General features: G+C 40.0%; 1 protein-coding gene across 2 annotated transcripts; it reads left to right on the forward strand.

Annotated features, from left to right (window-relative positions):
• Window positions 1–371: 371 nt before the first annotated feature.
• Window positions 372–12050, forward strand: ARL14EP (ADP ribosylation factor like GTPase 14 effector protein). Of its 2 annotated transcripts, XM_033151223.1 has the most exons (4): window positions 390–496; window positions 7341–7837; window positions 9430–9560; window positions 10300–12050. In XM_033151223.1, exons 2-4 carry the CDS (start codon window positions 7415–7417, stop codon window positions 10526–10528), a joined length of 783 nt encoding a protein of 260 aa, XP_033007114.1. In that variant the 5' UTR covers window positions 390–496; window positions 7341–7414; the 3' UTR covers window positions 10529–12050. The 2 variants fall into 2 exon arrangements, with proteins under 2 accessions (XP_033007123.1, XP_033007114.1); XM_033151232.1 differs by lacking the exon at window positions 7341–7837 and having other exon boundaries at window positions 372–496.
• The last annotated feature ends 1509 nt before the right edge of the window (window positions 12051–13559 follow it).

Consider the following 13559-nt stretch of genomic DNA (forward strand, 5'->3'; position numbering starts at 1 on the left):
ACGCCTATCATTGACTGCCTCCCGCAGTTTGGCCAAACTCATGCTAGTCGCTTCGAGAACACTGTCCAACCATCTCATCCTCTAAGCGCGACCTTCCTTGTTAGTGTCCCTCACTGACGGAGGAGTGCCGGTCGTCCTGCCGAACTTCTGCCGACGCGGCGGCAAGAGTTCAACGAACAAAGTCCCGCGCCTCCCAACAAAATAACCGCCATCGGGGAGAGCGCGCTGCGACCACACGGCCCATCTTAACTGAAGGCTGCTTTTGCCTTTCCACTCCTCTTGCCCCGCACATGGCGGACCCCCGCCAACAAGTGCTCGGGAGCCGGGAGCCGGAAGTAGTAGTGGGGAATCTGTGAGGCTGCAGCCCTTTCCTCGCGGGCAGCCGCTCCCTTCCGTCGACGCCTAGCTGCTGGGGCCAGTCAGCTTCATGGCGGCCACGGGCGAGGCGAGCGCTGGGGTGGGAGCGGGACAGGGCCGCAGGAGAGCCTACGTGAAGGTAGGCGCCGGAGAAGGAGCTTTTGCAACGATAATGCTATTTCCCCACGTGCGCGTGGTTTTAACGACACGGGAAAAGTTGGGAATCGCTAATACGCTAGATTTGTTAGTGATTCTTATCCTGTTGTGTTTGTAATTTGTCGCAGTTATACGCCGCCTTTTGTTCCAAGGTGCTCAAGGCGGTGCACATGGTTTCCCTCCCCCATTCCATCCCCCCCAACAACCCCGCGAGGTAGGCCACCCACTGAGCTGCATGGCTGAGCGGGGATTCGAACCCAGGCCTCCCAACAAGTCATAGTCCTGCGCTGTAACCATTGCGCCACGCGGGATCTCGAACGGCTTGTGAGTTTCTCCCCGCCCCTATTTATTGCTGCCCTCACAACAATCTTGTGAGGTAGGTTAGGCTGTGAAGTCTTAGCAGGAATACACAAGGCGAAGAAAGATGCGCTGCATGTGTACTTTGAAATGGGAAAAAAAAGTTAAACGCTCTACTGCTTCTCCCCCCCCCCCCCCCGTTAATTCATAATTTGGAAAATAGCCCTGATTGGGTTCTGTGGTAAATTGGGAAAAGTTAACCAAAGGTAGAGACTGAGATTATGTAGATGGAACTTGACTGTTTTGACATATCCTCAGTCAGTAACTTCACAGACTTGAAGGTAGGCTTGCCACTGTCACATTCAGTTGTTTTGTGCATTTTCCGCTACTTTTTCATGTTTCACAAAACAGACTGTGACTGACTCTAGGAATATATACATGTATGATATTTTGAGTGTGAAAATCGCAGGCCCTTTAAATATATGAAAGAAATACCGTATTGGCCCAAATATAAGCTGCTCCATTCCTCGCTGCTCCTGGCTGCATACTGGGGGGGGGGGGGAGCCACGCTGCGTTGCTGGTTGCCTTTCCCCTTCCTTGGACAGGGGACTGTACAGGGTGGGCGCCACTTTGCCACGATCCTGGCGCTGTTTTCCCTGCACTGCTGGCTGCATACCATAAGGTTGCGAATATAAGGTGCACTTTAACTTTTTACGGTCGGAATTTGGGGGGGAAGTGAGGCTTATATTCAGGCCAATTCAGTATATACCAGTAGTTGTCCAAATCTGTGTGCATGCAGTCTCTTAGAAAGAGACTGGGCCTTGCTTCAAGCTGTTTTAGTCAATTTAGCCACTTCACTTGTGTGGGACTAATATGAGAGCCAGTCTGCATTTGTAGTTCTACTAAATACCACATTTATACATTAGAGATGTGCTAAAGATAAATGTGAAAAGCTCAGGAAACATTGATACTTGTAAACTGCTTAAAAGCCACCTTGGCAATTAAGCGGTATATAAATTAAATAGTAAATTACAGCTCTTTGAGTGTACATTTGGTCACAAACCCAGTTTTTTTTGCCATGCAGCCTGTAGCTTTGTGGAGATGATAGGAAAATCATGCAAATAGGCCTGTCCCTTGTGTTGAGGAGCCTATTTTGCTTCCTCACCTGTACTATTACATTTTCATAGCAATTGAGCTACTGATACCAGATCAGGACTAGTGCCGCAGTAATTTAAAGCATTCCTGCTGTAGTACAAAAAGCAAAAATCTGTATGCAGCTATTAGGATTGCCTCTTCATGTGCTTTATATGCTTTCTGTATTTTGTAAAACTTTTTGTACATGTAACATCTGCTTTGCTTTAATATGTGTTGTAGCACGTTTGCCATTATTGCTGGCTTCCAGCTTACCTTTAGACATATAACCAGAGGTACAATCAATAATCAGTGGAGAGCTTCTCCCTTTCCCCTTTTCTTGGTGTCTTATAATCACCTGGTTCAGAGCTGTTTGCAGGAGCTTTCCTTTCTTCTTCTGAGCATGCTCTCAATTCTACTACATCCTCTTAATGTGACCTTGGTAGGGTCCAGGTGATGGGTTTATACATATTTGAACAGTGCTTTGTTACTGGTGATTATTGTACCAGCCAGTAGTAGTATGTTAAAAGTACCTCTGAGCACATTCAGAGTCTGTTTCTCTTTCTGCTGAACAAGTGCAGTTTGCCTCAATAATGAAAGAAAAGCTTATAGGGCAGGTGACATAAACTGTTTGGGCTCTAGTTACAGGTAGGTAGCCGTGTTGGTCTGCCATAGTAAAAAAAAAAAAAAATCCTTCCAGTAGCACCTTAGAGACCAACTAAGTTTGTTCTTGGTATGAGCTTTCGTGTGCATGCACACTTCTTCAGATACACTGGAACAGAAGTCACCAAACCCTTATATATGTTTGGGCTTTGCGCTTCTTTCTTATAAGAAACTGAATGCTGCTGCTACATCCATTACAAGTATACAGTGCAGAACTAAATAACATAATCTCCCTCACAAAAAAATTCTACTCTCAATACAGGGTGCCAGCTAGTCAGCAATGCTGTCTTCCAAGATACCGTAATATCCTCAGTAGAGCAGGTGGGAAACCTGTGACCCCTCCAAGTCTTGTTGAACTGCAACTTCCATCTTCTGTAGCTACTGTTACATTTGTTTGTTTATACCCTGCCTTTTCCCCCTGACAGGGGCTCACAGATAAAATAAGAACAACTAAAAACTGGGGGGTTATTAAAAAATTAAACATAAATAGAATTAAAACTATGGGTGGACAATCACAACAAAAACTGTGGTACCCATCTCCTCATTAAAAACTGTCAGTTTTCAAAAGCATGCTGAAACAAGAAGGTGTCTGGCAGGAGGACTCCTAAGAGGGAGCCATTCTAACTTTTCTTGGGAGGGAGTTCAAACTCTGAGAACAGCCACCGAAAATGCCCTGGCTAGGGTTGATGGGTGTTGTAGTCCAACAACATACTGAAGGCCACAGGTTCTCCATGCCCTGCTATGTAGGGATTAAGCAGACCAATTCCCTCTCATCCTCTATCCCTCCCCTTTTCCATATTTTATTTTGCAACTTGCATTCAATGTTCCATGGCTCTTAAGTCCTCATTAGGCTGAGTGGGTTGGAATTGTTCCCTTTGGGGTTTTTTGTTTTGTTTTTTTAATGTTGTGCTTGACTCATTTGCTGTTGGCCTTTTCACTTCTGTAGCACTCCCATGTGCTGAATTTCTGAAGTGGAAAGCCTTTTCTACTTATGTTGGCTCCTCGTGTAATATAGAACTCTAACATTCCATGGTTGAGAAATGTGCAGAGGGAAAAACTCCTAAGGGTTACTATATGTCTGATTCCTGGTTTATTAAACTCCTTCCCTCCCCCTTCTCAGTCTGCTATCAACAGTCTGTAATTCTAGGAATTGTCAGGCCATTTTGCAGTTTAAAAAATATTTTTTCTTAGTGTTGAAATGTATATACATGCTTGGGGAGATTCCCTTGAGTATGTATAAACAACTGATTTTTTATTTTTATTTTTTGAAGGCTCAGTTGTGTTCCCAAACAGATAGGTATTTGATCCCTGTGCTCACTATTGGAACAAGTGGGAGCTGCAACAAAATGTTGCAGTGTGAAGCTAGCCAGCCATGTCCTGTTCCAAGATGCTCATGTGAAGCTCAAATATAATGCAGAACTTAAAGCAGTTGGGGGAAAGGAGTAAAAACTGAATCAACTGCCATGTGAATGCAGCCTTAGTCAGTGGATGCATTGACCAGTTTAGCATCCTGACCCAGCCCCCTGCTTCCCAACACACTCACTCTTCAATATGTATTGTAAACTATTAAATTTAATTTTGTTTTTATTCATATTCTGTTTTTCCATCAAAAGAACCTTCAGTCAGCCTCACTAAAAATAATACAATTACATACTGTATCATAAAAAAATATTTCGAAGTAGTCAATAACAATGCATTTGAAAGAAATATATCCAATTTACAGCAGCAGAAAATTTGACTGTTAATATGCTCGACATCCATAAAGCCTGCCAGAAGAGAATGGTCCAACCACCTAAAAATATTTCATTGAGCTGATGAGAATTTTTCCAAGCATAATCATCCCAAGTGCCTTGCTAAAAGTTGTCCCTTGACTGCTCATTTTCCTTGCAGCTCACTTCCCTGTCTCTGCTGGCACTCATTCCTCTTTGCTCCACAGTGAAACTCCTATGCTCCAGAGATCATGGGTGCAATTTGACAGTTGCATTATTTTTCTAGCTGTGGCCTCCCTATTTTCCAAGGCAGAGATAGCTAAACTAGTACTGTGGAGGGTGAAAGGGAGGAGACAGCTGTGCTGGGTAGGGTGCAGAAGTAAGTTTGCTGCAGTTTGCAATTTGGTTAGTTTCCTAGGAATAACTGCCAGGAAAGTAGACATGTGACAAATAGCATCCGTCACCTTAGAGCTAATTCCTACAAATGCTTCAGCACTTATGTGATGCCAAAGTGCACAAAAGAATACCCATGTACAATAAAGAATCTGAACCATTTTGGTATTGTGTGCTAATAATGCACACTCGCCTGAGTCTTGCAATTGTGTTGAAGCATTTGTGCAGTTTGTTCCACCCTGGTTTTGCCTTTGGTGGTTGATGAAGACCACATGATGCCATGGGAAAGAAAACTGAAGAACTCAAACACAGAAGAATCTGTCCATTAAAAATGGAGTTGTAGAAGTGTAGAATTACAAGCCTGTTCTCCAGAATGGAAAATAAAATCCTGAAGTTGCTGATATTTCTCCTCCTACTCTTTCATCTTGTTACCCTGTCCTGCTGCTGATGGTGTAGTGCCTTCTCCCTTTTAAAAAATTATTTCTGTAAACACCAGCAGTTGTTGGTTGCTTGCTTGCTTTCTAGCACCACCTGCCATGGTTTTAATGAGCATTTCATAGGGCATCAGCAGTTTAGCTTAGTTCCATGCCAACAGCAAATTAATGTAATATTCTTGCCATCTTCTGTTCTTACTAAAATTTGCTGCTATCCTACCTTTCTTTAAATGTGAGCAAAAGTGAAGCACCAGATGTTGCAACACTCATCATGGTAAAATATTGTCAGGAACAACATTATTCAAATCTTGATGCTGTCATTTTAAGCAGGGTCTGACAGCAGAAAACAGTCTTGTACATCTGTTTTTCTATCCCAAATGGAACGAGGTCTTCAAACTAGTAAGATAATTTTTTTAAAACAAGCAATGTTCTATTGGAATTTGTGGTGAATTCGTGGGAACTTAAACAAACCATTAAAAGCCCAAGTTCAGTGTTTAGCTGCAGAAGTAAAACGCTTGCGCACCCATAATGCAAATGCTTGCAGAGGTGGGAACATGTTGCTCTCTGTGACATGTTTCTGCAAAAGCTTGAGCCTGAAAAGAGAATGCAAAATGCAATATTTCTTAAGAAGTAAGACAAGAAAAATGATAGTGTCTCCAGCTGAAGCATCCTCATATGATTTCAGTCTAGATATCAAAATAAATTCAAGAAGACAATAGAAGGAATATACTGGGACTTTTGAGAGCAATTCCATCATGCCCTCTTGAAAAATCTGCTCTAGAAGATCAGGAGGCATTCAGTGCAGTGTGAGAGGCTGCAGCCTGAAGAGAATTTTGGTACAGACCATGTGCAAAATAAGCACAGCGTTCTTTGAATTTTGGCCTCTGAAATTAGTTAAAACAAATGCCATAGCTGTGCCAATACTAGAAGATGTCTTTAAAAGATCCTAGCTCTTGAGTAAAATCTCAGTTTGGCCTTTTGAAAAACTAGTTTGGACCATGGATGGACCCATGCACATGTATCACTCATGGAGATGGAAAACAGCAGGTGTTTTTTGTGTTTTTTTTTGCTGCTGCTGCTCTGATTTGGAGCTTGTCTGCAAAATTTAGATATCTGCAATGTTATTCTTGCTTAATAGCTTCTGCATATATGCTTTGCTTCCGTCATTCTCCTTGCAAATTATTGGCTTTTCCTTCCGCTTGAATATGAACTGCATTAGAAAATCTTCATAAAAACTTTCTTAAGGATGCTTCCCTCCTCAATTAAAATAGATAATGGATGTGGTCTGAAGATGCATCTCTAATGTGGGAATACTCCTGTGTGTATCCTCCTCATAAAGTCAGAATAGCATGTACGATATGCCTCGTACAAAGACATATGTTCCAACTGCTTCTTTGTACACATCTTAAATTTTATACAGGAAGATTCCAAGAGATGGGCTTGAGAATGCTTTCCCAAGGACATCTACTAGACTACTACTATCAGTATAATTTCTGTTTAAATCATGCCCTGAGGTTTTGAAAACATTAAGATTGTTGCATCAGATCTGTTAGTAGACCCTATGTAGAACCTTGATTTTTGAATTTTTAAACAACTTGTCATTTTTGGTTTTGGACAAATGAAGTTGAACTTATTTTCTGGAAAGCTCTGGATTCATAATGCCAACAGTCACACTAATACAGATAACTGTTATTGGTTTGGCAGTCTTAACCAGTGAGCAGCCTGCAGTCTTTGAGGAAGTCAGTGCCACTGTAGTTCTTAAAAGTACCCTTTCATTGGCAAGGGACGCCAGTCCATCTGGCTTAACTCTCAACTAGGCTAAGCTTCCCTTCATATCCACTTATTGAAGCTAGTACAGGCTTGTCCTAGCCACTTGCATTCCTTCGGTCTCCCTATCAAATGCTTCTTAAATGGTATGGCAGTTGCACTGACATGCCTACGCCTATCATGGAAGCTGCTGTACTTCTGCACTCCGGATGCAAATTTTTACCCAGATTAATGCATTCTGGTAGCAGAGGTTTTGTACAAAATCTTATGGCTGCCCACAGATCATAAGACAAAGGCAAAAGTTGCCTGCACAATCAGCTGCATTGTATAGTTTGAATCCTTGAACATCCATATTAGGTTTGTTTTTATTTTGGGTCTAGTTGAAAGTAAAGGTATGCAGCATGAATCTCATTTCCTTCACTGCTTTCTCCAGGCTAATCGTAACAGCTGCTAAGGACGACAAAGACAAACTGTAGACAATCAAATATATTGTACTGGTCAAGTAAAATGGATCCATGTTCAGTAGGAAATCAGCTGCAAGCTAGCAGTGATTGCCATAAAACATACTTTACCTGTCACACTGGATTCAAGACTAAGCAAGAACTATCATCAACTGATCTGTTACTCCTTCAGCTTAGGACTGGGATAACTCTTTCAGAGAACGATACAATCTGCTTCCATCATGCTAAAGTTTACCTTGATAGGTATGAAGACTTGCAAAAGTCATGCTGTGATCCTTTTAGTATGCACAAAAAGCTTTCAAGGAAAAACTTGCATGTAATTGACATAGACGATTCAACTTTTCTAAGTGCCAAGTTTGGACGGCAGTTTATACCTGGCTGGAAACTTTGTCAAAAATGTACACAGATAATAAATGGAAGTGCAGAGGTTGCTTCTGAAGACCGTCAGCGAAGGAGACTTGATTCAGACGTATGTATATGGGATACTTTTTTTCACCTACCTATTGGACTTAGGCTGCAACCGTATGCACACTTACCTGAGAGCAAGCCCCAGTGAAAATGCTGTCCCTTAATTCTAAGTAATTGTGCCTGTGGGTTGGGCTGTACTTAACGTACAGCATCACTAAGATAGCTATTATTATTATTATTATTATTATTATTATTTTATTTATTAATAAATACCCTCAGGTACTAATGGTATGCTAGATATTGTGCAATTTCCACATCTGTGGTCATCACTTGATAAGTGCAACATGAAGAATTATGTGAAACAGCCATCATTAGTCAAAACTTAACAAAAGGCACTCTGATATAACCTCACATCATCTCAAATGTAGTACAGAGGTACCTCTGGTTAAGAACTTAATTCGTTCCAGAGGTCCGTTCTTAACCTGAAACTGTTCTTAACCTGACGTACCACTTTAGCTAATGGGGCCTCCCGCGCCGCCGCGCAATTTCTGTTCACATCCTGAAGTAAATTTCTTCACCTGAGGTACTACTTCCGGGTTACGGGAGTCTGTAACCTGAAGCGTTTGTAACCCAAGGTACAGTAACCACTGTAACTGGCAATAGAGCATTAATACATCTAGCTGCAGTTCCTAACATGATATGTTATGCATATATGTATGAATGTGCCCTAAGCAAGTCTGACATGATTAATGCGGAAGAGAGAGCAGGGATTGACATCAGAATGGTGAAACTGAGTAGAAGTGGATTAATTCATAGCCATGTATAAAAAGTTGGAACCACAGCAGTCTTTGGGGAACAATGAGGTCTAGTCTACACATACAACAGAGCAAAGTAGGAGTTCTGATGGGATTGAATGGATATCATTCTGCCCCCTTAGAACTTACTTCATCACTTGATAGAGTGGGGTATCTATTCCTAACAATAAAAAGCAGCATGATGGAAGATATACTTTGAAATGGAAGTTATTCTTCAGTCTTCGTCTAATGAAAACATACAGCAGTTAATTTTTTAAAAGGTGAGGTCACGAGAGAACTGAAAATATGTCCTGTTTACTTATTAAAGTAGGCTTTCACTATTTCTGTTTCTATTACTTTGCACCATTAGATATATACTCATATCCCGCTTACCTGCTCCACAAGAAATTGCCGTTGCTTTTTTACTTTACTTACTAGTGTTACTTCCCATTTAGAGAGACCTTACGAGTGGTCAGGTGGCTAAGATTTCATAAAATTAAAAGATGTTTGTTGGGGGAGAGGGATGCTTTGTGCCACAGCATACAGCAACCACTTGTTCACATTTTTTTGTATTAACCTGTAATAATCTTCCTTGACCAATAGCAATTGCTGGTGGATACCCTGTTCATGTAGACAGGGACTGAGGGCATCTCAACCTTATCCCCCTTCATATTCATGAACTGAGCATTTGAAGGCAATGACCCTCAACAGGAAGTTGTTTTTTTTACATTTGGCCCCAGCTTTGTGCCTCATTTTATTTAAGAAGTGACAGCATTCTAAGTAGATTAGCAAGCCTCTGGCAGTGTATGCATTAAGCTTTGTATTAATAGTTTCAATGAAATTGTCTGTATCTGTTCAGGGACGTACAACTAAGGCCTTGAAGTCCTTACAGTTTGCTAATCCAGGACGACATTCTGAATTTGCTCCAGAAGCAAACAAAAGGGAAAAAAGAAGGCTGCAGACAAAAAGCACATCCAATAATTCAGACAGGTGAGCTCTTTTCCTGCAATGATTACACTTATCCTTGCTTTCACGCCCTTGGGGGAAAGTCTGTATTTGCATCTGGACCTTGCTTCAAGTCTGCTTAAGTAGATAGAATCTCTTTTCATTCAAGTGCATAGAAATGGTGTGATAAAAAAATCCATTGTAAGGCATGGAAAAAAAACCTTGAAGAATAAAGAATTGCCACACAATAATGCTGTTGGAGCATCTGAATTAATCCACAGAATATCTAAAAGGTGACTGATCCTGCCTTTTCTGTTCCAAAGTGGTTCTGAACAAATAAATCCTGTACTGAAGCAGGAAGGTGAATGTTGATTAGAGTTGTCCACGGCATCAGTAGACTCCTTTCGGGTATAACGTGGCATCACACCTTAGATAGTAATGGTGCCCTTCCACAAAATTAATGTAGCATAAAACATTGCGTCCACTGTTGCAAAGGAAAAGAGAAGGGAAACAAAATTGCATAGCCTATGGACAGACATGACAAACCTGTTGCATGGTCAGACTCTGCCAACATGTTTCTATATGTAATGGTGCCTCCCTGGAGCCTAAACTTGCCCAAAATTTATTGGCAGTCTCTGTGGCTAATGTGATGTATGGCTTTTGATTCTTGGCATAAGATTAGCCAGAGCAAATTCACCTAAAAGATTTAAACTGAATTGCCAGTGACTTAAAATGGAGTCCAGTGTTACAGATTGCTGTTAATTCTGCTTTGTTTCTCCTCCAGGCAACTCATACCAGCAAAAAGCAAAGTATACGATAGCCAAGGACTTCTGCTTTATAGTGGGATAGACCTCTGTGACTGTCTTGATGAAGATTGCCTAGGATGTTTCTATGCTTGTCCCAAGTGTGACTCTAGCAAGTGTGGACCTGAATGCCGCTGTGATCGCAAGTGGCTGTATGAGCAAATTGAGATAGAAGGAGGAGAAATTATAAGGAATAAGCAAGTGGTATAGCTTACACGTTGAATTCAAGTAATGAGGGTACATTGCAAAGGTTTTCACTTACAAAAATGCATAAACTTTGTTCAGATTTCCAGTTAGTGTTTGAAGTGGTATATGAAAGTTGTGGCTCAGAGTTAATTTCCCCTTTTTGGCACCCTTACAAAAAAGAAAATCTAGAACCTTATTAATGGGCAAGTGGATTAATCGGGACAGTATTATGCATTTTGCACCATGTACTTTGTAGAAAAGATGCATTTCCCAAGTGTTTCCCCTCTTTTCACCTTGGGGGGGGGTTTGCCCATTTCAGAAATGTGACCCCGATTTCATCACTTTCATTGCTAGAAACCATGAGCAGCATTAGCACATAGTAGATTTGTGATTTGATAATGATGTTGCATGGTGGGTAGAAGATATTAACAACAGATAAAAGGCTCTTTGAGAAGATGGTACCACTTCAAAGAAAAGTATTGAACCGCTTTGAAATATTTCCGTGTTTTTGTTTTAAATCTAAATACAAATCTATCTTGTGTTTTCAACAGTATTTCACTGATGAGGAGAAAATAATAAACCAAAGATGTAATCTCAGGTAGCATTTCCATTATGGGTTTGTTATTTGAGAACTATATATTTGAGTCTCTAGGCAGTCGGACAGAGAATTTCTAGGAAGAATGACAACACAGTCCCATTTAGCCTTTAAGAATATGTGCAGGTTAATTGTTTGAATTTGGACATTAGGAGCACAAATGGGGAACCAGGAGTAATGTATTTTATATTGCAATCACCAATGCTCTGCATAAGGATATGTACAGAATTTATTTTCAGTAGCAGTTAAAAGGCTGCATTTTCTTGCAGGGCCGTTTTCATAGTTTTGACCCCATATGCAATAAAGAATTGTATCTCTGTAAATTAAACTTGCCTTTGAGGATATATGACTTTCCATTTGAAATGATGGTTAGGTGGTAAAATGTGTAAGACCCAAAAAGTTCCTGTTAAGTATTATGCTAGGAGTTTTGTTTGACTCCACCTATGTTCAGGAATTTATCCTGTTACCTGTACTGCCCTAGGAAGGCAAATTGTGTCATGCAAAGTAAGAAACCTGCATAGGAGCTGGTGGATGTTTGTCCCTAAATTCAGGAGGAGATGGGATTGAATCCATAGCCCTGAACCTGGAGTTCCATGACTGCTCTGGTGGGCCCATGTGGAGCTACTCCCTTCTTTGACATAGAAATGTTTATTGAGGAGCCATGAGGTCTGAGGAGCCATGAGGTCTGAGTATATCCAAGGAGCCTCTGGATTAAGTCATTTGTGTCTTTACAGTATTTGTATGCGTGCATTTATTTATATATGTATAGAAGCCATTTCATTATCAATTACGATTGCATATTTTTACAATTTGCAAATGTTTGTACTTTAAAAGACTTAAGATTACACCTTTGCTAGGGTTGCATTATATCTGACTAAATTGGGCATTAGCAAATCATCTTGTAAAGAGAAATTCACAGTAGGAATGTTTATTAAATTTAAAATTGCTTCACTTGGTATCATTTTTTTAAAAAAGCATTTTTCTATCTAAAACAACTCGAACGCCTCAGTATGCAAATAGCTTTATTGGGACCAACCAAAATGTCACATAGTCATTTTCATAGGTCCTAATAAAAGTATAACCATACTGTGGCTTTGGGGTTTTTTCCCTATTGTATGAATCTATACAGACTTAATATTTTTATAAAATCCTGTAAAATAACTATAGAATACTATGTACAACTTTGCTTGACTTGATTGATTTCATACGTTATGTAGTAAAGTTCTTACAGCTATGTACAAAAAACTGCCCATCACCTAAAACTGTTTTTAGAGCCTGCCTAACTGCTGGCAAGTTATTTGAACGGATGGATATTTTACTCTCCCTACAAAGTGACATTCTGCAAAGCTTACAATAAAATAAAAGTACTTAAAGGGAAAAGTTTGGCACCTGAACAATGAGATACATATATATGGTTTTATCCAAAGTTGTCCAGGTGTGAGCAGAACAGACTTCTAATCATGCAATCAGAACTTCGCTCCTGCAGGCTCTCAAAATCTGCTCTGTGGGGTTGGGGAACCCCTGAGCAAATTTGTGGAATTGTAGAAAGGCGTAAAGGAAGAATATATTATGCTGCATGAGCTCACGATCAGTTTAAAAATTTGGATACTGGCATATAAATAGCTGCAAGTCGCATTGCTGGAATATGAAATCCTCTTGAACTTAAATTTCTTAGTGTTGACATCTACTGGCACTAACAAAATGTGAAGCAGCAATGCAGATATTGTGTTTGTCTAATTTCTTCAACAACAAAAAATTGATCAAATTTACCCTCGAATGCTTAGACGTGTGTTTCAGTGACTAATGTATTATAAAATGTTATATAGTGTAATGGCTATTATGTATTGGTAATATATTTTTCTTTTCTTTTTGATAAAGGTATGTATTGGTAATCTGCTTCAGATACTGACATTAATTAAACAGAGGTTGCAGTTCTGTGCAAAGATACTTTGGTCAGTTCCATGAATACTAACAGATAGTATGTAGTGCATGCTGAAGTGATTAGTTATGCGGAAAAACTTACTCCACTTACACTGAAACGTTACTGCTAGAACTAGGCAAACAAAGATACACTATTGAGTAAATATCAGGTATTTGTCAACTCACATCTGAAGATTCCTATATTTGCTATCATTTATCAAATCCTGTTAATAAATACATTTATTTGAGCCACATAATTTAGTTCTTATTCTTCTTTTAAATGTTGATCCAGATAATGAAGAGTAAATCTCTGAATACCTCTATCTATTTTCTGTTAATTTACTTAGCCCAAACTTACTGCAAAACAGGGGACTACTACTCACTCATTTTGTTTGTATGCCGCTTTTCCACATAAAAAATATGCTCAAAGTGGATCACAAAAAAGGAATGCATTTCAAACAAACACTACAGAAACAATTTAATAACAGCATAGCAAAATAACATAGTAACAGTTTCATAATAACTGTTAAAAATAATGGC

This window comes from Lacerta agilis, chromosome 1 (genome assembly GCF_009819535.1).
Source record: "Lacerta agilis isolate rLacAgi1 chromosome 1, rLacAgi1.pri, whole genome shotgun sequence".
In the NCBI taxonomy this organism is placed as follows: domain Eukaryota; kingdom Metazoa; phylum Chordata; class Lepidosauria; order Squamata; family Lacertidae; genus Lacerta; species Lacerta agilis.

Bases quoted from the DNA above. Each gene is read 5' to 3' on its own strand.
- ARL14EP (XM_033151223.1), top strand. From the start codon at position 7,415: ATGGATCCATGTTCAGTAGGAAATCAGCTGCAAGCTAGCAGTGATTGC. The intron at 7,838-9,429 runs GTATGTATATGG...GTATCTGTTCAG, and splicing joins GAAGGAGACTTGATTCAGAC to GGACGTACAACTAAGGCCTT. The intron at 9,561-10,299 runs GTGAGCTCTTTT...TTTCTCCTCCAG, and splicing joins ACATCCAATAATTCAGACAG to GCAACTCATACCAGCAAAAA.